Source organism: Bombina bombina, chromosome 3, assembly GCF_027579735.1.
Source record: "Bombina bombina isolate aBomBom1 chromosome 3, aBomBom1.pri, whole genome shotgun sequence".
Classification (NCBI taxonomy): Eukaryota; Metazoa; Chordata; class Amphibia; order Anura; family Bombinatoridae; genus Bombina; species Bombina bombina.
The window spans coordinates 605744218-605769616 of record NC_069501.1 but is presented as its reverse complement, the minus strand read 5'-3'; the positions used below and the strand labels follow the sequence as shown (position 1 = coordinate 605769616).

Here is a 25399-nt window from a genome sequence, read left to right as displayed (position 1 = left end):
TTGACACTTAAGATTACATCATTTGATTGACATCTCTAAAAGCCAATCCAGCTCTACCTACTCATGAATAGATTATTCAGCAATAGCGATATTGTTGGGGAGTGTTGTGTTGAATGTGTTTGTGGCATCAATCATGGGCATTCAAGTGGAGATGCTGGGGATTAAAATTAGCGCATATATTGAGACTTCCACGCTCATGATCTTACACATGATCTAACATTATTACGCATGCATACACTCTGCTCCATGATGCTGAGGAAAGATATAATGAGAGCAAAACACATGTGATTTATTTATTATAACTTTATGATGGATCTGTAGCTGCTTTAGAAACGATCATAATTGTATCGGCATTGTCCACTTATAAACATGATCCCCCAATCAGCCTCATCCACTCAGACTTATTTCCTTCATGCTAGGCATGATAGTTTGCTGATTGGTGTGTCCATTTGACAGATTCCACTCCCCCCAGCACACCTCCTTTTTGGTCATGAGTCTGATGACACTTAAGACTACATCACTTGATTGACACCTCTAAAAGCCAATCCAGTCCTACCATCTCATGAATAGAAACCAATCATGTTGTGAGGTGGGTGATTGAGTGCAATAAAGAGCGTCCAATAGCATCGGCCCGCACTCCCTCTAAGGAAGCGTTCTTTGTGAAACGCGCGTCCTGGGTCCGACAGGAGTTACTCTGTCTCTCCTAGTTGTCCATTTTTTTAAACTACTTACTATGGTTAAAATAATAGTCTGTTAATATATACTTACCTTTATTTCAGCCTCACAGTTATAGTACTAATACAATTAAACGTAATTTAGCCCTCGGATTATAAGCGCTTAGTTTATTTAATTTTATTTTTAACTGCTGGCTGATAGTTATTACTCCAGAAGATTATTGCAACACATTTTATATTTAAGATTAACCTGGTTCAAGTGTTAATTTATTTAGCCCTAGCTATTGTATGACTATTCCTAGTTATGACTGATTTTTTTTTTTAATAAAGATTACAATGTGTGAATGAAATGAAACTACTACGGAATAATATTTTTCTACTTATCCAAACTAATTTTTGCTGAGTTAAAGGGACAGTCTAGTCCAAAATAAACTTTCATGATTCATATAGGGCATGTGATTTTCCAATTTACTTTTATCACCAATTTTGCTTTGTTCTCTTGGTATTCTTAGTTGAAAGCTTAACCTAGGAGGTTCATATGCTAATTTCTTAGACCTTGAAGGCCACCTCTTTTCAGAATGCATTTTAAGTTTTTCACCACTATAGGGCATTAGTTCATGTGTTTCATATAGATAACATTGAGCTCATGCACATGAAGTTATCTGGGAGCCAGCACTGATTGGCTAAACTGCAAGTCTGTCAAAAGAACTGAAATAAAGGGGCAGTTTGCAGAAGCTTAGATACAAGATAATCACAGAGGTAAAAAGTATATAAATATAACTTTGTTGGTTATGCAAAACTGGGGAATGGGTAATAAAGGGATTATCTATCTTTTAAAAACCATAAAATTTCTGGTGTAGACTGTCCTTTTTAAGAGAGATTTCACTTTGTGGAGCTAATCCTTCTATACTTAATTGTATTTCTCTTTACAATTAGTTTAGCTAGTTGTTACTCTCAGCTATGGTTTGGCACTTTATGTATTAATATAAAGTTTTAAATATATGTATTGTACTTATATATTTGCCATGATTCAGGTTCATCTATATTTCCTTTTGCAGACTATCAGTTTCAAAATTGGGAAACCTATTTAGCAAGATAATTTGTATTACTTGGGGTATAGTCTTTTCGTCAAATTAACTGCTTTTTCATTCATTTTCGTGGGCAAAATTAGACTTGCGAGGTCGCAAAATGCTGATATTTATTGCGTCATTCTTGGCGCGAGATTTTTTTTTTTTGGCGCAAAGGTATGTTCAGTCAGGCAAATTCAATATTTCCGGCGTCTTAGTTGACGCCAGGTTTCCTTGTACAAGGTTGCGTCTGCCATGACGCGAGTTAAGTCATTTCCTGATGTTGGCGCCAAAATATTTCATTTTGCGTTGTGCGTCATACTTGGCGCCAAATAATTGAATTATTTAAACCCCACTTCCTATATGCCTCTTGCCTTTTTTTTATGCTCAGAGGGCTATGCTGTGTGCATTTTTTTCCTATTCCTGAAACTGCCATATAAGAAATTGATAATTTTGCTTTATATGTTGTTTTTTCCCTTACATTTGCAAAATGTCTCAATCTGATCCTGTCTCAGAAATCACTGTTGGAACCCTGCTGCCTGATAACAGTTCTACCAAAGCCAAGTGTATCTGTTGTAGTATGTAACAGTTGTCATGATAAGCTTTTACATGCAGAGAATGTATTCATCAGTACTAGTACAATGCCTGTTGTTCCTTCAACATCTAATGTACATGATATCCCTGTGAATATAAAAGATTTTATTGCTGATGCGATTCAGAAGGCTTTGTCTGCTACTCCGCCTTCTAATAAATGTAAAAGGTCTTTTAAAACATCTCATAAATTTGAGGAAATTTCAAATGACCGACAACATACTGAATTATCCTCCTTTGAGGATCTATCTGGTTCATAAGATCCTACTTCAGATATAGACACTGAGAAATCTCTATCTCTTTAAGATGGAGTATATTCATTCCTTGTTAAGAGGTGTTGATTACTTTAGATATTGAGGAAACTAGTCCTCTTGATACTAAAACTAGTAAACGTCTAAATTCTGTTTATAAACCTCCTGTGGTTACTCCATAGGTTTTTCCAGTTCCTGATGCTATTTCTGATATGATTTCAAAGGAATGGAATAGGCCTGGTACTTTTATTCCTTCTTCTAGGTTTAAAAAGTTGTATCCTTTGCCAGCAGCTAGATTCCTATGGAAGATAGTACTTCTTTTAAGGATCCTTTAGATAGGAAACTTGAATCTTATCTAAGGAAAGCTTATTTATATTCTTAGGCCTGCTATATCTATGGCTGATGTTGCAGCTGCATCAACTTTTTGGTTGGAAAGCTTACAGCAACAGGAAACGGATTCTGATTTGTCTAGCATTGTTCGCTTGCTTAAACATGCTAATCATTTTATCTGTGATGCTATTTTTGATATTGTCAATATTGATGTTAAATCTATGTCTTCAGCTATTTTAGCTAGAAGAGCTTTGTGGCTCAAATATTGGAATGCTGACATGGTATCCAAGTCTAGATTACTATCTCTCTCTTTCCAAGGTAACAATTTATTTGGTTCTCATTTGGGTTCAATTATTTCAACTGTCACTGGGGTGAAGGGAGTTTTTTTTTTTTACCTCAGAATAAAAGATCTAAGGGTAAATCTAAAGCTTCTAATCATTTTCATTATTTTCGACAGAATAAGGAACAGAAAGCCAATCCTTCCCCTAAAGAATCTGGTTCCAATTGGAAACCAAGTTGGAATAAATCCAAGCCTTTTAAGAAACCAAAGCCAGCCCCAAAGTCCGCATGAAGGTGCGGCCCTCATTCCAGCTCAGCTGGTGGGGGGCAGATTAAAATTTTTCCAAACTATTTGGGCATATTCTGTCCAAAATCAATGGATTCAGAGTATTGTCTCTCAAGGGTATCGACTAGGATTCAGAGTAAGACCTCCTGTAAGAAGATTTTTTTTTTCTCTGACGTTTCAGCAAATCCAGTGAAGGCTCAGGCTTTTCTGAAGTGTTTCAGATCTACAGCTTTCAAGGGTAATCATACCAGTTCCGTTTCAGTAACAGGGTCTGGGGTTTTATTCAAATCTATTCATTGTCCCAAAGAGAGAAAGTTCATTCAGACCAGTTCTAGATCTGAAAGTTTTGAATCATTTTGTAAGAGTGCCAACTTTCAAAATGGTGACTAAGGACTATTCTGCCTTTTGTTCAACAAGGTCATTATATGTCCATGATAGACTTGCAGATGCATATCTTCATATTCCGATTCATCCAGACCACTATCGGTTTCTGAGATTATCTTTTCTAGACGAGCATTACCAATTTGTCGCTTTTCCTTTTGGCCTAGAGACCGCTCCAATAATTTTTTCAAAGGTTCTCGGTGCCCTTCTCTCTCTGTAATCGGAGAACGGGGTATTGCGGTGTTTACTTATTTGGACGATATCTTGGTACTAGCTTAGTCTTTACATTCTGCAGAATCTCACACGAATCAACTAGTGTTTCTTCAAAGACATGGTTAGAGGATCAATTTACCAACAAGTTCCATGTTTCATTAGACAAGGGTCACCTTTTTAGGTTTCCAGATAGATTCAGTGTCCATGACTGTCTCTAACAGACAAGAGACGAATGATATTGGTTTCATCTTGTCGAAACCATCAGTCTGAATCATTCCCTTCAGTGGCTATGTGCATGGAAGTTTTAGGTCTCATGACTGCAGCATCGGACGTGATCCCCTTTGGTCGTTTTCATATGAGACCTCTTCAGCTTTGTATGCTGAATCAATGGGGCAGGGATTATACTCGGCTATCAAAATTAATATCCTTAAATCCCAATGTTCGACTCTCTCTGACTTGGTGGTTAGATCACCATCATATAGTTCAAGGGACCTCTTTTTGTTCGTCCATCCTGGACTGTAATCACAACAGATGCAAGTCTTTCAGGTTGGGGAGCTGTCTGGGGATCTCTGACAGCACAAGGGGTTTGGAAATCTCAAGAGGCGAGGTTACCAATCAATATTTTATAACTCTGCTATTTTCAGGGCTCTTCAGGTTTGGCCTGTGTTGAAGAGAGAACCATTCATTTGTTTTCTGACAGACAATATCACAACTGTGGCATATGTCAATCATCAGGGTGGGACTCAGTTCCCTAGCTATGAAAGAAGTATCTTGGATACTTTCTTGGGCGGAATGCAGCTCTTGTCTAATTTCTGTGGTACAAATCCTAGGTGTAGACAATTGGGAAACGGATTATCTCAGCCGTCAGACTTAACATCCAGGGGAGTGGTCTCTCCTTCCAGATGTGTTTTTTCAGATTGTTCAGATGTGGGGTCTTCCCGAATTAGATCTGGCTTCCCAGCTAAACAAAAAAACTTCCCAGGTACTTGTCCAGGTCCAGGGATCCTCAGGCGGAGTCTATGGATGCATTAGCAGTACTTTGGTTTTACCAACCTGCTTATATCTTCCCACCTCTAGTTCTTCCAAGAGTGATCTCCAAGATCATCATTTGTGTTTCTGGTAGCTCCAGCATGGCCTTACAGGTTCTGGTATGTGGATCATGTCCAGTTGACAACCTTGGCCTCTTCCTTTAAGACCAGACCTTATGTCAAGGACCGTTTTTCCATCAGGATCTCAAATCGTTAAATTTGAAGATATGGAAATTGAACGCTTAGTGCTTGGTCATAGAGGTTTCTCTGACTCAGCGATTGATACAATGTTACAGGCCCGTAAATCTGTTTCTAGGAAGATTTATTATCAAGTTTGGAAGACTTATATTTCATGGTCTTCTTCTCATAAATTCTCCTGGCATTCTTTTAGAATTCCTAGAATTTTACAGTTTCTTCAAGATGGTTTGGATAAAGGTTTGTCTGCAAGATCCTTGAAGGGACAAATCTCTGCTCTTTCTGTTTTATTTCACAGAAATATTGCTAAGCTTCCTGATATTTACTGTTTTGTTCAGGCTTTGGTCCGTATCAATCCTGTCATTAAATCAATCTCTCCTCCTTGTAGTCTTAATTTGGTTTTGAAGGCTTTGCATGCTCCTCCTTTTGAGCCTATGCCTTCTTTGGACATTAAACTACTTTCTTGGAAAGTGTTGTTCCTTTTGGCTATCTCTTCTGCTAGAAGAGTTTCTGAGCTATCTGCTCTTTCTTGTGAGTCTCCTTTTCTGATTTTCCATCAGGATAAGGCAGTATTGTGGACTTTATTTAAATTTTTTCCTAATTTGTGAATTCTAAGAACATTATTAGGGAAATTGTTGTTCCCTCTTTGTGTCCTAATCCTAAGAATTCTTTGGAGAGATCCTTACATTCTCTGGATGTTGTAAGAGCTTTGAAATATTATGTTTAAGCTACTAAAGATTTCATGAAGACTTCTAGTCTATTTGTTGTCTTTTCTGGTCCTAGGAAAGGTCAGAAAGCTTCTGCTATTTCATTGGCATCCTGGTTAAAGCTTTTGATTCATCAGGCTTATTTGGAGTCGGGTCAGGCCCCGCCTCAGAGAATCACAGCTCATTTCTACTAGATCAGTTTCCACTTCATGGGCTTTTAAGAATAAAGCTTTAGTTGATCAGATTTGCAAAGCAGCAACTTGGTTTTCTTTGCATACATTTACTAAATTCTACTGTTTTGATGTATTTGCCTCTTCAGAAGCAGTTTTTGGTAGAAAAGTTCTTCAGGCAGCTGTTTTCAGTTTGATTCCTCTGCTTATGTTAAGTTTTTTTTTTTTTTTTTTTTCTTTTCAATTATGAGAAAAACTTATTTTTTTGGATGTGGATTTAATTTTTTCAGCAGAAAATGGCTGTTTTTATTTTTATCCCTCCCTCTCTAGTGACTCTTCTGTGGAGTACCACATCTTGGGTATTACTATCCCATATGTCACTAGCTCATGGACTCTTGCCAATTACATGAAACATAATTTATGTAAGAACTTACCTGATATATTAATTCCTTTCATATTGGCAAGAGTCCATGAAACCCACCCTTTTTATGGTGGTTATGTTTTTTTGTATAAAGCACAATTATATTTCCAGTTCCTTTTTTTTGTTGTTGCTTTTTTACTTTTTGTTCTTTTACCCCACTACTTGGCTATTCGTTAAACTGAATTGTGGGTGTGGTGAGGGGTGTATTTATAGGTATTTTGAGGTTTGGGAAACTTTGCCCCTCCTGGTAGGAATGTATATCCCATACGTCACTAGCTTATGGACTCTTGCCAATATGAAAGAAATTAATTTATCAGGTAAGTTCTTACATAAATTGTTTTTTTTTTTTTTTTTGTTATTCCCATCCTTATCTTATATACAGCTTTTTTTATTTTTCTCACTGGTAGTTACTATCGGGGAGGGTCAAGATAACTAGAAATTTAATGCCAAAATATGGTAATTTCTATATCTTCGCTCATATATCTGATTAATACCTTTCCAGGCTCCATCACATTTTCTCCTAGACACCATTTGTCTGTATGCCACTTGGAAGAGGAGGGGATGTTATCAGATGTTCTCTTTTATTAAGAGAACTAGGGGAGTGGGTAGTTCTGTCCACCCCCTTTGGGAAGGGCTTCTCACTGGTAGGTATTATTGATGGGTATGGGCCAAGATATTGAAATTACCATATTTTGGTATTACATTTTCTAGTTTAATTCCACACACCATAGCCTTATTTTTTGGTACTTTCATTTTTCCCCCATAAGTTAGCTGAACACATCACGTAGGCCAAAAAAAAAAGCATATATGTGCAGTCACCAATTAGCAGCTAGCTCGCAGTAATGCTTCTCCTGAGCCCCCCTATTTTTTTTCTTTTTTTATGCAAATTTAATAATATAGGTAAATTGGAAAGTTGTTTAAAACTGCATGCATTATCTGAATCAAGAAAGAGAAAAAATAATATTGCGTTTTATGTATCTGTTTAATTCTGTTACAGAGCAACACAACTGCCCCAATCAGCTGGGATTTTTTAGTGAGAATTATTTTTTTTTCATGTCATTTTAGAAATAAATTCAGTTTGTTAGGCAGTTACACTAAAGCACCATGTCAATTGCAATGTGTTGATTGACTGGAGAATAAAGCAATTGTTAGTGTGTTGTTTTTTTTTTTTTTTTTTTTAGTATATTGAAGCAGCTGAAAATCTCATTGCAAATTAGCTGCAGAGAAAAAAAAAAGATTTAATTTTTTAAAATGTATCTTAAATAAATTTGTTTCCTTTTTGCTCTTGGTCTTATATCACATAATAATGTAGTAATAAAGGTGCATTGCGCACAAGAATATCTTTTCAGGAGTCAGCTTTGCAAATCGGGAAAGGCTAGGGAGCATGGTTGTAAAAATCCATGAGAGCCAGGCTTTCTGCATATCTGGCTGTTCCCATCAAACAGTTCTTCTCTCTAGTTGCAATGTTATGGAAAATTTACACAGTGCAGCCAGAGCACAGTGCTGTTTGCATCTCTGCTCCGCATCAGGCTGTTATCTTCAAAACGAAAGAGCATGTGCATGTGTCCCTTTTTTTTTCTGCAGACATGCTGCATTTTCTGCATTAACATCTCAGATCACAGCATGTTCTGCTTTTTTTTGGGGGGGGGGGTAGTCATTGCAACTCCTGAGCCTACCTAGGAATGCTTTTCAACAAAAGAGATCAAGAAAACCAAGTAAGTTTTACAATAGAAGTAAATTGGAAAGTATTTTAAAATAGCATATTCTGTCTGACCCATGAAAGTTAAATATTGACGTACAGATCTTTTACAGGAGAAATCTTCACTATACTACCAGACTTTTTAAAAGTTAAACTTTTTCTAAGTGTGTGCTTTTTCCAAAACGTATTCTAACAGAATTCTTTATTTTGTTTGTATTTCAGGCCTTCTCAGTATTTTTTGTGTGTGTAGCATTCACATCAGATATAATATGTCTTCTATTTATACCAGTGCAATGGCTGTTTTTTGCAGCAAGTACCTACGTGTGGGTACAGTATGTTTGGCACACAGGTAAGACTTTTAATCTGGTTATTCCTGCTATGTATGTTATGCTTACATTTTATTCTTTTTTATAATTATGTATATTACTCAATCATTATTCAGTACTTGCCTATGTTTTGTTTTCTTCCAGCATTTCCAATGTCTTGAGTCTAATAAGTCCACTAATAGATGAGTCAATTTATTAAAAATCGGTCCAGTGTTTTCCTTTTGTAAGAAAAGAAAAATCAGAGCTGTTGATAGCATCTTGGAATAGAGCAGAGCATGACAAATTCTTTAGCATATTGCATAGTTAATAAAAATGTAGTGCTGACTTATCAATTTTCTAGCAAGCTTCTAATTTTTAGGATAAATCTGTTAAAACCCAGGCTAGAGTAAGTTAGCAGGCCAAATTTCAGAGGCAATTCAAGTTAACCTTTTTATGAAGTCCAAGTTATTGATTCAATTATTCAGGCGTTATACATAATTTGACTTTCTTTTCAAGAAGAAATTTCCTGATGTTTAATTATGGCAGAATTGGATGTAAAGATAACTTAAAAGAAAAGATAAAAGGAAAAATGCTTTTTCTTTCAAATAACTTCTTGTTTCATTTATGTTGAAATGATGAGTAAGTATTTTAAATTTAAACACAAATGGAGTGTAATTATTACAATTAAAGAATTTATATTAAAGTTTTGGGTCTATAAGAGATTGGTATTGATGCTATAAGCATTAAAGGGACATTGAACACTAAATACATTATATTGGCATATTATTGAGGTTATTCCAAGTGCTGACCTGTTTCTGCATGTTCAACAACTCTCCTTCCAATACCTGCAGTTTAACCTAGGTACCATAATGGATGCACCCATGAGGGAGGTGCATGAACAGTGTTCTTGTAAGGTCAGCTTTGTGATTGGCCCAGCAGTGAACAGCTTATAATGGTATCACGCTATGCAATCTGTATTTAATGTTTATTGTCCCTTTTTTTTTTTTTTTAAAAAAGGGATATTTTTGGAAAACATTTTTTGTTCTGTATATGAAAGAAGCAGACATGAGTGATGTATGTAACTATAGATGGGAAAGCACCAGGGTGAAGAAAAAGGAAATATGGGGGTGGGGGGGAACTTCACCAAAGCAGACCCCTCCCATGAAAATGGAGCATGGAATATGTTCTTTTAAAAAAAATGTTTGGCATGGTTTTAATATATTTAAACCTCCAATATAACATGAAGATGTTTATGTAAAGTCTAAAATCTTTGCAATTCCTTTACCCTGAAGACGAGCAAATTCTGGAATACAATTCAAATACAAAAAAAATGCTAAGGATGCAATTCTCAAAAAAGAGGAATATGTATTTGTGTCTCTTGGAGGCACTGCAGGGAAAAAGGTTTGATTTTAATTTTGCTTGTGGACTCAATCTTGTTGGTATAGTTGATTGGACTGTTTCTGTCCTTAATTGAAATGTAAGTTTAAAGTGATGGTAAACAATGATTTCGAACAAAGTGCCATCTGAAAGACTATGTGTTAAACTGTATAATCGTACCCTATTTTTGTTGTCTTACATAACTGAAAAATTTAGTTATGTCTGCATTTAGGATGCATACTCTGGCGGCCCCTTCCAGCCCCCCTCGCGATTCCCTTTGAACCAATCAAAAGCGATGTCAACTAGCAAACTTTAAATAATGGGGAGACAGACTGGAGTTACCACGCTCCACTCCAGTAGTGTAATAAATCATCAGCCAATCGGCTTTGGCCACCATGATGTCACAACGCGCGTTCATGAAAGGCATGCGCACTACGGGTAGAGGGTGGTCCGCAATGAAATAGGATTCAGTTTTAAATCCCAACTCTAGCATTGCATTCAACAGTGAATCTCGGGATTCACTGTTTACTTGTATGACGTAGCAGTCATATTGGAGCATGCATGTAAAACAGGCAGAACAAGAGGCTGCATAGAGTAACAGTTACATTTGAGCTGTCCATCAGGTAACTTCACTCCACCTTCATAATACATTTTTTTTTTTTTCTGTGATGTGTAGAGCAGGCCAACCCGCTATGCACGTCACTGAACTAAAACCTGGAAACTCTACGAGAGCGGGGTGAAGGTACTTGATGGACAGGTGGGAAATTTTGATTATATTTAAAAATGTATAATATATTTTGTGTAAACCACAATGCGGATCACATCAGTAAACAAATCTCTATCAATGGATATACAGGATATCATTACTTGTCTTGTTTACCATCACTTTAAATGATTGATTCCTACTAATGTTCTGCTCCCCATCACAGTATAGTATTTACCTGTTATCAGGCCACCTTTTTTATTTATTTTCTTCACCCGTGACGTGTAGTGGATGCCTGGAATAATAATCCAGCATTTCCAGAGTTGACCTGAGTTTCTTTTTGTGAGTAACATCTGTGTCCGCTTCTAGCCTCTTTGAGATTATGTGATCAAAAGAACCCCCTGCTGGGCATATAGCTCAAATTTTGCTTTTATATAAGGGACATGGGTTATAGGGATTCCATCTCTGGATTAAAGATATCAAGGTGTTGTAAAATTGTTGAGAAAAAGGGGTCTGCTTTTGCTAAACAGTTCCAGGGATATACAGTGGATATAAAAAGTCTACACACCCCTGTTAAAATGTCAGGTTTCTGTGATGTAAAAAAATGAGACAAAGATAAATCATTTCAGATCTTTTTCCACCTTTAATGTGACCTATAAACTGTACAACTCAATTGAAAAACAAACTGAAACTTCTAGGTGGAGGGAAGTAAAAATAAAATAAAATAAAATATGGTTGCATAAGTGGGGATGTAGCTGTGTTTAGAATTGAGCAATCACATTCAAAATCATGTTAAATAGGAGTCAGTACACACCTGCCATCATTTAAAATGCCTCTGATTAACCCCAAATAAAGTTCAGCTGTTCTAGTAGGTCTTTCCTGACATTTTCTTAGTCGCAACCTACAGCAAAAGCCATGGTTCGCAGAGAGCTTCCAAAGCATCAGAGGGATCTCATTGTTAAAATGTGTCATTCAGGAGAAGGGTACAAAAGAATTTCCAAGGCATTAGATATACCATGGAACACAGTGAAGACAGTCATCAAGTGGAGAAAATATGGCGCAACAGTGACTTTTCCAAGAACTGGACGTCCCTCCAAAATGGATGAAAAGAAGAGAAGAAAACTGGTCTGGGAGGCTGCCAAGAGACCTACAGCACCATTAAAGGAGCTGCAGGAATATCTGGCAAGTAATGGCTGTGTGGTGCATGTGACAACAATCGCTGTATTCTTCATACGTCTGGGCTATGGGGTAGAGTGGCAAGAAGGATGTTTTTTTTTCGTAAGCAAAGGCTTCCAAGACCAGCTAAATTTTGCAAACATCTGAAGTCTCCCAAAAACCTATTGCAAAAGGTGTTCTGGTTTGATGAAACCAAGATTAAGCTTTTTGGCCATAGTTCCAAAAGATATTTTCGGCGCAAAAACACTGCATATAACCAGAACACCATACCCACAGTGAAGCATTTTGGTAGCAGCATCATGCTTTGGGTCAGTTTTTCTTCAGCTGGAACTGGGGCCTTTATCAAGGTAGAGGGAATTATGAACAGTTCCAAATACCAGACAATATTGGCACAAAACCTTCAGGCTTCTGCTAGAAAGCTGAACATAAAGAGGAACTTCATCTTTCAGCATGACAACGCCCCAAAGCATACATCCAAATCAACAAAGGAATGGCTGGGGCCTTTATCAAGGTAGAGGGCATTATGAACAGTTCCAAATGCCAGACAATATTGGCACAAAACCTTCAGGCTTCTGCTAGAAAGCTGAACATAAAGAGGAACTTCATCTTTCAGCATGACAACGCCCCAAAGCATACATCCAAATCAACAAAGGAATGGCTTCACCAGAAGAAGATTAAAGTTTTTTGAATGGCCCAGTCAGAGCCCAGACCTGAATCCAATCGAAAATCTGTGGGGTGATCTTAAGTGGGCCGTACACAAGAGATGCCCTCACAATCTGACAGATTTGTAGTGTTTTTGCAAAGAAGAGTGGGCAAATCTTGCAAAGTCAAGATGTGCCATGCTGAAAAACTCATACCCAAAAAGACAGAGTGCTTCAACAAAGTATTAGTTTAAGGGTGTGCACACTTATGCAACCATATTAATTTAGTTTATTTCTACTTCCCTCCACCTAAAAGATTTTAGTTTGTTTTGCAATTGAGTTGTACAGTTTATAGGTCACATTAAAGGTGGAAAAAGTTATGAAATTATATCTTTGTCTCATTTTTTTTATATCACAGAAACATTTCATTTTAACAGGGGTGTGTAGACTTTTTATATCCACTGTAGGTGAATGCAGCCCAAATTCAACCAGACCTTCCCTGGATTTTATTTGAACCTCTTACAGGACTTAAAATACAGAACCTACTCTTAAGCATATATAGCCCTGATAAACTTACAATAGGCCTGTGGTACCTTCTTTTTAAGTCCCATTTGAATTACAAGAACCATATTATCTATTTGTTTTGTTTTTTATATGTACTTTGTTTTATGTAATGTGGCACAGTGTAACATTTATTTGTCCTTTTGTCATTAAAATATTCTAATTCTGTCTTGGCTCTAGTATCTGAATTCACAAACCCTTCGAGACAAGGTTGTAATCATGTTACCAAACTGTTAATTTTGAGAGTTATTGGTAAATTTGCATCATTTTTCTTTTTGAGTATTACTAGTTATTGGGGGTTCCCCATGACGCCTTTATCCAAAGTTCTTGGGTGGTGGAAGCATAGTTTATCCGGGGTGGTGCAGGGAGGATGTGGGGGTTAATTTGGTGGTAGCCAGATGCTGAGTGCTATTAACCTCTTCATGCCCACACTATACCCACAGTCTCAGCTGGGCAGATAGACTTAGCCATTTTCGTCCTCTCTGTAAAATGGTGAGACCAACATCCAGCACTTGGAACATTTCCACAGTGCAATTTCTTCTGATAAAAAACTGCAATCTGCAAATACTGTCAAAAGAAATATGCATTTCTAAATGAAATCAGGATGACAAAACATATCCTTGCATGCCAGGAGTGTCCTAAACACATTAAAGAATTTATGAAAGGGCTTTAGCATAAAAAGAGCAATGCGCTTTTCCCTCAAATGTTCCTTTTCCAGAAACACTATCTGCTCCTTTCTTAACAGCGGCACCATTACAAATTAATTCGCCACCATCAGTAAGTGTGGCAAACTGCCTCCAAAAACCCCCCACAATACCTTCATTTATAGAAAAGATGAGACCTGAAAAAGTTGATCAAGCTCTTGCAAGAGCAATATATTGTGTTTTTGTCACCTAATCAGATATTCCTTATAGGGAAGCTTTGCGGCCTGAAGTGCTTTAGGAGTCTTAAGGGTCTATTTAATGGAAATAAGTGCTTTCTCTGTTTGGTAATATGAGTCCATAGGAGAATTAAAGGAGATACAATAATGTTCTTAGTTTTCTTATGTTGATGGGGTTCTTTGTTTTTTTTTGTGTTTTTTTTGTTTTGTTTTTTTACTGTTTGGATTGGGGGCTGCCTGTTTTCATGTACTGGGCAAAAGAGTCCTTAGATATTCTTCACATATCGGGACTGTGACGTACAGGGTTTACCAACCCAGCAAAAGTCACCAGTTTGTCACAGAAAGGGTTAACGGACCCTTTCCACCTTAATCAGTTTATCACAGTTTAGCCACTCCAAGCAAGCCTGTGACTACGCTCAGTGGGTGCAGGTTTTAACAAACACTCTCTCGTCTGTACTAGACTAATAAAAACTCTTTTAATAAAACCCACACTAAACTGTCTCTGCTGCCACCACTTTAAGATTATTATATTGGAAATCATAAGGAAAACCCCAGACTAACATTACAAATCCTAAAACACAATTTGGCAAAAATGTATGTAAAAACACAATACTGTTATTACTAGTCTGTTTGGTAACATGATTCAAATATTAGACTAAGGCAACTACTTAAGAAAGGAACATTTATTATGAACAAAAAGAGTTGCAGTGCATTTATATAAATAAGGAATTGGAATTCACTGTTTTTTTTGTTTGTTTTTGTAAAATAGGATAAAATATAACCAGACTGAATACTGTACTAGCCTAGATATCTGATAGGGAGCTTGGCAAGGAAAAGATGGTCACTTATGCTCTTACGCAGCCTAAGTTCTCAAGTTTTTCCAAATTATTTATAAATATCAGGTTGCTATCCCCCTACCCCTTCTGTGCAGGCACACACAGGAGTCTGAGATGGACTTTCACAAGGGACCATATACTTTTATGCCAAAACTAGCTATAATATTATAGTGCAATATTATTTTTATTTTTTTTATTCAGGTGCTGCTAACCTAGAAACTCTATAATGGACCATACAGGAAATATCCAAATTATTTGGTACCAAATATAAGTCTAGTGTAATAGATGTCTTGCATACAAAATATTTAGAAAAAATCTTATTCTAATTTGATTCAGCTCTAGCCCTTAATTGACCTCAGGGCTATGTTAAGAAGGACTATGTAATGTTTAAGTGAAACTTAAAAAATATTTACAGCAAGAGGGTTTTTTTTTATGGACAGAGGGAAATACTCATCTGGAAAAACAAAATAACAGAGAAAAAAGTAACCCTTCAATCTAAAATCAGGTCTTCATGACTTGTAGCTTTTGTAACAAAACATTTTTAAAAAGTTTTAAAAACCAGATTTAGTTTATTTACTGAATAAGCTGTACTTTTATTTCAAGCATAATACTTATAATGCATTGTGTATATGATCCCAATGTAGTCTGCTCTGCATTTCTTTTTTTTTTTCTATTTTATACAAAAATTCTGAACACTTCCATAAAGTGAAAACCATTGTAATATAGACCTTTTTTATTTGCAAAGTTAAACACCTTGCAAAGCTGTTAAATATCACCTCCTTTCCCTCCCACCCCAGTCATTCTCTTTGCCTATGTTCAAGCAAGGAAGTGGTAAAGTTAGGTGTTTGCAAAAGATTATTCAAGCAAGATTTTTTTTTTTTTTTTAAGTAGTGCTAGATTGTTCTGCTTTGTCCTAGGGTGTAGTCGTAGTCCACATCAGTCTCTTCAGTAGGGCAGTGGTGGCTTTAGAGCAATGGGAACTTGTGGGACATAATTCTCACTGCGCCTCCCATGTAGTTTATGCTGCCCTAACTCTGAAAGCCTGAGTAAAATTACTTTATTTCTTTTCCACAGGTCTATGTGAGGGAGAGGACCTCTCAAACCTGGTGAGCTGCCTTGCGGTCGGGCAGATTGGTGAGGTAAGTGCTGACTTTGTTATTTCTGGGACTAATAAGGAAAAAGAAACTCAGAAAAAGTGGGCACTGTATTTCAGAGGGAACTTTTATATAAAGGGCTCAGAGTGAGGGTACTTTATTTATAAAGAGGGACACTTAAACTCTCCTATACATAGAGGACTTATGACAGCCTTTGATGTAGGCACTGGGGCTGAGGATATTTAGGCTCTGGTGGTTTCACTATTCTCGGCGGTTAAACTTTAAGACAAAATGCCGACTGGGAGATTCTTCTTCTTTTTTTTGGGAACGCCCACGATGGGCAGAGCTATAGGAGGCGGCAATCTGTGTTGCGCGCCACTTCTCTTGACTTCCGAGTGCCGGAGGGAGAGAGACTACAGGGTCTGTCTAGAAACGCATGATTAGCTAAAGGCATGCTTTTCTAGGACCGGAGAACGGCTCACTTCATCTTCTGCTGAGTTCCGGATCGTTTGACTAGTGTGATTGCAAAGTACCAGTGCAGCAGGGCATAATTTGATCCATTGTGAGTCAGAATGGACCAAGAGGCTTAGCAAAATGTCACTTGTTCTTTGTGTTTTGATGCCAATGTGGAACTACCAATCCCTTTCTGTTCCTCATGTATTGAGAGAACTTTAAATTATAGGGATAGACTTTTTTTTTTTTTTTTCTGAGCCAACATTTTCTAAAGCGGATGCTGTTCAGGAGTCTAATGACAATGTTCGATATATGCTGCAAATTTCTCCTCAAGTGTCCCAAATTTTATCGCCCACACATGCAGTGCCCTGCGCTTCCCCTCAAACTCCACCTGGAGTTACCTTGCAAGACATCGCTTCCCTAATGTCATCGGCGGTATCTGATGCATTGTCTGCTTTTCCCATGCTGCAGGGAAAGCGGAAGAGGAAATGTAATTAATCTGTGAATAAGTTTGCTGACACAGTAGTGGCTATTCCGATTGTTTCTTCCCAGAAGTATGAAGAGGAAGATACTTTGAGTCTGAGATTTCCCCCTCAGATACTACCAGACAGTGTAATACCGTTATCTGATACTGAAGTTGTTTCTTTCAGGTTTAAGCTTGAACACCTCTGTTTGTTACTTAAGGAGGTAGCTACCCTGGACGACTCCGACACTGCCGTCGTAATCAATACTAAAAAGTCCAGTAAACTAAACAAGTATTTTGACGTGCCCTCCATGGTGGAAGTATTTACTGTACCAGATAGGGCTACAGAGATTATTGCTAAGGAATGGGAGAGACCAGGTATCCCTTTTTCTCCATCCCCTATTTTTAAAAAGATGTTTCCTATAGCAGACTCTATTAAGCAGTCTTGGCAGACGGTACCCAAGGTGGAAGGGGCAATTTCCACGCTAGCCAAGAGAACTACTATTCCCATAGAGGATAGTTGTTCCTTTAAGGATCCTATGGATAAGAAGTTAGAGGGGTTGCTCAAGAGAATGTATGTACACCAAGGTTTACAATGGCAACCTGCGGTTTGTATTGCTACTGTCACTAGTGCGGCAGCATACCGGTTTGATGCGTCACTCCCCTCGAAGATATCCAGGATAGGATAAAGGCCCTTAAGCTGGCCAACTCCTTTATTACAGATGCTTCCCTTCAGGTAATTAAGCTGGGAGCTAAGATTTCAGGCTTCGCCATATTGGCTTGCAGAGCGTTATGGTTAAAATCTTGGTCTGCGGATGTGTCATCTAAGTCCAAACTTTTGGTGATTCCTTACAAGGGAAAGACCTTGTTTGGACCCGGTTTGACTGAGATAATTTCTGATATTACGTGAGATAAGGGTCATTCCCTCCCTCAGGATAAGAGAAATAAACAAAAAGGACGTCAGAGTAATTTTCGTTACTTTGGAAATTTCAAGGGAAATCCTTCCACTCCCTCTTCCAAGCAGGAGCAGTCCAAGACTTCCTGGAGACCCAATCAGTCTTGGAACAGGGGAAAGCAATCCAAGAAGCCTGCTGTTGAGTCAAAGACAGCATGAAAGGCCTGCCCCCGATCCGGGACCGGAACTTTTGGGGGGCAGGCTTTCCTTCTTCGCTCAGGCTTGGGATCGAGATGTTCAAGATCCCTGGGCGGTGGACATTGTGTCCCAGGGATACAAACTAGAGTTCAAGATTATCTGTAGACCAGACAAAAAGAGGCGTTCTTACACTGTGTACGGGACCTCTCCGACCTGGGAGTGATAGATCCTGTTCCAATGCAGGAACGAGGTTTGTGGTTCCCAAGGAGGGAACCTTCAGACCAATTTTAGATCTCAAGAGTCTAAACAAATTCCTCAGTGCCGTCCTTCAAAATGGAAACTATTCGTTCCATTCTTCCTTTGGTCCAAGAGGGTCAATTTATGACCACGGTGGATTTAAACAACGCTTACTTACATGTTCCCATACACAGGGACCATCACAAGTTTCTAAGGTTTGCTTTTCTAGACAAACCCTTGAGTTTGTGGCTCTTCCATTCGGCCTTGCCACATCTCCCAGAATTTTCTCAAAGGTTCTGGGATCCCTGCTGGCGGTGCTCCGATTGTGGGGCATTACAGTGGCACCTTATCTGGATGACATTCTTTTTCAAGCGCCTTCTTTTCAACAAGCAAGATCACACATGGAAATGTTATCTTTCCTGCGGTCCCACGGATGGAAGGGGAATTTGGAAAATAGTTCCTTAGTTCCAACTACTAATAGGCTCCTTATCAATGAAAACTTTTCTGACAGAAGTCAGGAAATCAAAGATTTCCGATTCTTGTCTAGCACTTCAGTCCTCTCCTTGGCCGTGAGTGGCTCAGTGCATGGAGGTAATTGGGCTGGTGGTAGTGGCAATGGACATCATCCTGTTCGCCCGTTTCCACCTCAGACCTCTGCAGTTAAGCATGCTCAGGCAGTGGAACGGAGATTATGTGGATCTGTCTCCGTGATTACAGCTGGAGCAGGAGACAAGGGATTCTCTACTTTGGTGGTTGTCTCAGGATCATCTCTCCCAGGGAACCTGCTTTCGCAGACCCTCTTGGGTAATTGTGACAACAGACGCCAGCCTTCTGGGATGGGGAGCAGTCTGGGGCTCCCTAAAGGCTCAGAGAACATGGACTCGGTCAGAGGCTGTTCTACCCATAAACACTCTAGAGCTGAAAGCAATCTTCAATGCTCGCCTGGCCTCAGTTAGCCTCATCTAATACGTAAGTGTGGGTGGCGCCTCAAGGTCTACTGTGTAATAATTATGTTGCATATAATAAATATTGCTGATAATGATAGAAGTATTGGATAAAAATTATTCTCAGACCCTTTATAATTAATCGATAAATCCGTACAAGAAAATTGATTTAATGTATGAAATATAAGAACAACAAAAATTAATCTATATAACGGTACTTAATATAAAGTTGATACAATTAAAAGTTACGACACCGGTGTCCAAATACTCTATATGTTAAAATACCTATTATAAAAACGCCTATTATAAAAACATTACCAAACGGTTAAGGCAACAATTCATACATAGCTGCATATATACATTTGAATAGTTCTAGATGGTGAATGCTGACAATAAAATCTTAAATGGATTTGGAAGCGGTTAGATTGTGCTATAATTATGGAGTCTCTGAGATACAAATCTCTTAAAAGAGATTTCTGAATCTGTCAGTTTGTGGCAGTTACAAATAACAGGTATCTAAACCTCTCTTAAAAGTGAATGTGATGATATATCCAGCCCTTTTATTTACATTTGTATTAGGCAGTCCTTTGTAAAAATCGCCGATAATGAGCAATGTGAATATACTGCTGAAAACACGTAGACGTTGCATTTCACAGCTCCACATCATCTAAACACAAACATTGGATGAACTCCTAAAACCACTTCATTTGATATCGTTGGAAGAAGTCAAGAAGTGAAGTGGTAGGAGTTTGAAGAAGAAATCAGCTGTTTTCCTTTTTTGAATAAGTGCGTGCACTTCATATCTTTGAACCAATTGGGCTTCAGTCACTCGCATCATCCACTGACCGTTGAAAGCTACTGGTCTGGCGAGGACGCCGAAGAATCTGTGAGTACTGTTCAGTGTGAACACGAGTTACACCACTGGCATTTAGTGTGTTGACCGCAACAATTGTAACATTCATATAACACATTCATGAGATATTAACTGTGATCTATTGCACATACAAAAGATATTGTGTATCTACCAACTCTGTATCCACTTAATTCAATTGGATATTCACATTGCTCATTTTCGGGGATTTTTACAAAGAACTGCCTAATACAAATGTAAATAAAAGGGGCTGGATATATCAACGCATTCACCTTTAAGAGAGGTTTAGACACCTGCTATTTGTAACTCCCACAAACGGACAGATACAGAAATCTCTTAAGAGATTTGCATCTGAGACTCCATAATTATAGCGCAATCTAACCACTTCCAAATCTATTTAAGATTTTGTCAGCATTCACCATCTAGAACTATTCAAATGTATATATGCAGCTATGTATGAATTGTTGCCTTAACTGTTTGGTAATGTTTTTATAATAGGTGTTTTTATAATAGGTATTTTTTATTATATAGAGTATTTGGACACCAGGGATGAATTTTTGTTGTTCTTATATTTCATACATTAAATCAATTTTCTTGTACTATTGTACAGATTTATCGATTAATTATAAAGGGTCTGAATATAATTTTTATCCAATACTTCTATGATCATCATTATCAGCAATATTTATTATTTGTAACATAATTATTACAAAGTAGGCCTCGAGGCGCCACCCACACTCTTACATATTAGATATTCTTTGGTTTTGGATCAAACACTGTTGGGAAGTACGATCAGTTGGTAGGAGAGGGCGTTGGTGATCCTCATTGCACCGGCTTGGCCTCGCAGGATTTGGTATGCAGATCTGGTGGACATGTCATCTCTTCCACCTTGGAGACTTCCGTTGAGGAAGGACCTTCTACTTCAAGGGCCCTTCCTTCATCCAAATCTAGTTTCTCTGAAGCTGACTGCTTGGAGATTGAACGCTTAATTTTATACAAGCGAGGATTTTCGAAATCGGTCATAGAGACCATGATTCAGGCTCGTAAACCTGTAACTAGAAAGATTTACCACAAGATATGGCGTAAATATCTATATTGGTGTGAATCTAAGGGCTACTAATGGAGTAGACTAGGATTCCTAGAATTCTGTCCTTTCTCCAAGAAGGTTTGGAGAAGTGATTATCGGCAAGTTCCCTAAAGGGTCAAATATCTGCCTTGTCTATTTTGTTACATAAACGTCTGGCGGACATCCCAGACGAGCAATTGTTTTGTCAGGCCTTGGTCAGGATCAGGCCTGTATTCAAGCAAAAATACTCCTCCCTGGAGTCTTAATTTAGTGCTTAAGGTTCTTCAAGGGGCTCCGTTTGAGCCTATGCATTCCTTAGATATTAAGTTGTTATCTTGGAAAGTTTTGTTTCTTGTTATTTCATCTGCTCGTAGAGTGTCAGAACTCTTGGCATTACAGTAAGATTCTCCTTACCTTATTTTTCATTTGGATAAGGTAGTTTTACGTACCAAATTAGGGTTTCTCCCTAAAGTAGTTTCTGACCAGAGCATTAATCAGGAGATTGTTGTTCTTCCTTTGTGTTCTAATCCTCCTGTGCAGAAGAAACGGCTTCTGCACAATCTGGACGTGGTACGTGCACTAAAATTTTATCTACAGGCGACTAAGGATTTTCGTCAGTCTTCTGCCTTGTTTGTGCTTTTCTCTGGAAAACGTAAGGGACAGAAAGCTACGGCTACTTCTATTTCTTTGTGGCTGAAGAGTATCATACGTTTCGCCTATGAAACTGCTGGACAGCAACCTCCAGAAAGAGTTACGGCTCATTCCACGAGGGCTGTTGCTTCCTCATGGGCATTAAAAAATGAAGCTTCAATGGAACAGATTTGCAAGGCTGCAACTTGGTCTTCTCTTCACACTTTTTCAAAATTCTATAAATTTGACACTTTTGCCTCAGCTGAGGCCGCTTTTAGGAGAAAGGTTCTTCAAGCAGTGGTGCCTTCCGTTTAGGTTCCCTATCTTGTCCCTCCCTTATCTGTGTACTCTAGCTTGGGTATTGATTCCCATTAGTAATTAGATGATCCGTGGACTCATGTCATTAGAAAACAAAATTTATGCTCTCCTGATAAATTTCTTTCTTTCTTGACACGATGAGTCCATGGCCCGCCCTGTTCTTTAGACCAGTGTTAGTATGTTATAAACTTCAGACACCTCTGCATCTTATTTCCTTTCTCTCCTTTACTTTGGTCGAATGTCTGGGAGGGGAGGTGATATTTAACAGCTTTGCTGTGGTGCACTTTGTTGCCTCCTGCTGGGCAAGAGTGATATATCCCATTAGTAATTAGATAATCCGTGGACTCATCGTGTCAAGAAATAAATTTATCAGGCAAGCATAAATTTAATTTTTACTTATTTATTTGGAAGTTACCATTTAAGAGGGGATGATTGTTCCCATAATCTCGCTATGTCCATTCTGCTAAAAGTGTGTGTACAATGTGCTTATTTAAAGATTATGCCTAATGTTAAAGAGAGAGCCAGCTCAATAAGCAAAAGGCTTGTTTAATTACATACGCAAAGAAGTTCTTGGGAGAACACGTGGGTTTTCCCAAAAAGGAGCTTGAATTTTCCAAGACCACCATAGGTTATATAAGGTGTAAAATTGTCCACCACCTCTGCAACATAAGATACAAGTTTGTGGCAATTTTTTTTAAAAAATCTTTTAAATTAAGTGCTGTTGCATAGAAAAGGCATAGCTTAAATATTTAGCCAACTGCTTAAAAGTTTGATTTTGTGTTATATAGCTTTAGATTTATAAAATGTAGATGTTTGTAGTAGCATCTTAAAGAATTTGCCTGAGAAGTAATTACTCTCCCAGAGTCCCATTGGTAGCATCTTAAATCTTAAGAACCAAATGTCAAATACCTCCTAGGAGCAAACCTATAGGAGTATGTGACAGTTAAACAGTCTCTGGGTGGAGATGGTAGGAAGAGCACAGATCTGGGAGGGAATTTAAGGAAGTTGTAAATGAGATGCAATTTTTTTTGTTTGTTTCTATAGTTGAAGAGCTAGGTAGGACTCTGTATGTGAAATGTCGTCATATTGAGGGTCATGGTGGTGCCTCTGTCCATTTATCCCACATTCCATAGCAGAATTGTAATCAATGATGAAACATGACGTGTGTTTCGAAAAGGTAGTATGATAAAAGGACAGGGCTGGATGATTTTATTGAACTATGAGTCTCAAACGTCGGGAGGAAATTTTTTTATCGGCTATCAACCCTTTATTTGAATACAAATAAGATTTTGTCTTAATGTGTATGACTCTATAAGTTCTTGCTGGCTTCTGAGATTTTAATATAAATTTATCAGCTATTATAAGAGATCCTATGTGGTATTAGTCCACCTGAACTTGGTTTGATATTTTGAGTCTAGGCTTCTTCCTACCCTCCTAGGCCCCCCCCCCAAATTTTTTTTTTTTTATTTGAAAACACAGCGCATGTATGAAGATTTTAATGTTGGCTTTAGGATGAATAAAAATCAATGATCAGATAATTATTTTTTCTTTGAGCCAAAAGTGATCTAAAGATGGTTTTCGATTTGATACATTATAGTTTAAATGTTAAAATGCAAGTCTGGCAAAAGAACTGAAGGGGTAGTCTGCAGTGGCTTAGATACAAGTTAATCACAGAAGTAAAAAGTATATTAATATAACAGTGTTGGTTATGCAAAACTGGGGAATTGGGTAATAAAGGGATTATACGTATATCTTTTTTTAAACCATAAAAATTTTGGAGTAGACTGTCCCTTTAAAGCTTTTGGTTTAGGGTGTTTTTGCCTCCACCTGGTGGCCAGGTGATTCATTCCCAACAGTAAGGAAACGTGGACTCTCAACAACAACAAAAAAGTAGTTTATCAGGTAAGAATCAATTGTTTTCCTTTCTAGAGTTCCTCTAGGTCCCTTAATAGCCAAAGCTGTTCTGCTTTTGTAAAATATTTGGAATCTATGGGCGTAATCGAGCAAATCCTCTTCTTTATACTACCAAAAAACGAGAGTAATTTTCTTGAATCTCAAAACTTTGAACAAGCTCCTGAACATGCACATTTTTAAGATGGAGACAATTCGTGCACATTTTTAAGATGGAGACAATTCGTGCTTTACTTCCTATAGTGCAGGAAGGTCAGTTTTTAGTCTACCATTTACTTAAAAGTTGCCTATTTACATATACCCATTCACAGGGATCATGTCAAGTTCCTGAGATTTGCCTTCCTAACCAAGCATTATTAATTTGTGGTGCTTGGATTTGGTCTGGCCACAGCACCCAAATTATTTACCAAGGCTGTAGGAGTTTTGAGTGTGGTGCAAGCTCAAATAATCTTTTATCTCCCAAAATAGATGCTATCCTGGTGCAGGCACTCTTGCTTCAACTGTACGGAACTCTCACACAAGCTGTTCAATTGTTTCATAGTCATGGTTGGAGAATCAACCTTACAGAATTCCTTAACTCCTCTTAAGTGTGCATCTTTCCTAGGGTTGATCGACTTGTTGATTGCACCTGTCCCTAGGAGAACAATGCAGAGACAAAATGCAGGCATGTGCTCAACTTCACCTGGGCATATGGGCTGTGGGACTTATGGTAGCTGCATCAGATACAGTTCCATTTGCCAAGGCTCATCTTCGACTTCTACAGTTGGCAATGCTTCAACAGTGGAATGGAAACTACAAGGACCTGTCTCAAAAGATCTTAGCTCGCAAGTCAAGACAGTCCTAAACATGGTTGCAAACTCACCAAGCTCAGGTTCAAGGGGCCTCTTTGGAGAGGGATAAACACAGACACCAGCCTAAGCAGTCTGCGAGTGCAGTCTCCTCTGTAGGGGAGGTTATCAATAAGCATCCTGGAACTCTGTGCAATATTCATGGCTCTTCAGAGTTGGTCCAGCCTCAGGCAGGAATTTTTCCTGCTATTCCAGTCAAAAAATATAACGTCAGTTGCTACATAAATCTAACAAGGTGGAACTGTGGCAGAAGATGGGGGGACATTACCATTTCATGATTTCAGCCCTTCACATCCCAGAAGTGTGCAATTCGGAGGCAGACTTACTTAGTTGCTAGCTTCTTCACCTGGGGGAGTGGTCTCCCAGGAGTTATCTGACCAGATATTGACATTGGGGTCTCCCAGAGAGAGACCTCATGACTTCTTACTTGAATCACAAGCTTTCCTGCTATTGTGCCAGGTTTCAATATCCTCTGGTGGATCTAGTAGATGCACTATTGGTCCCCTTGCCGTTCAAACGCCTTTATCTATTTCCTCTGTTTTGCTATCCAGGTATTACTTTTTCTCATTAGATTCTAGTATCAGCAATTCTGATTGCTCCAGCGTGACCTTGCAGGACATATGTGGAACTGATTTGAATGTCTTTGTGCACACCTTGGCATCATCCTCTCTGAAAGGACCTTCTTTCTTTAGGGTGTTTC

General features: G+C 38.2%; 1 protein-coding gene across 1 annotated transcript in view; it reads left to right on the top strand.

Moving 5' to 3' along the window:
* MACO1 (macoilin 1) overlaps positions 1 to 25399 on the top strand; it is a 217099-nt gene that overhangs the window by 21229 nt on the left and 170471 nt on the right. Inside the window, exon 3 of the mRNA XM_053705387.1 lies at positions 8515 to 8641. Coding sequence (XP_053561362.1) covers positions 8515 to 8641 — 127 coding nt within the window. The remainder of the gene's footprint in view (positions 1 to 8514; positions 8642 to 25399) is intronic.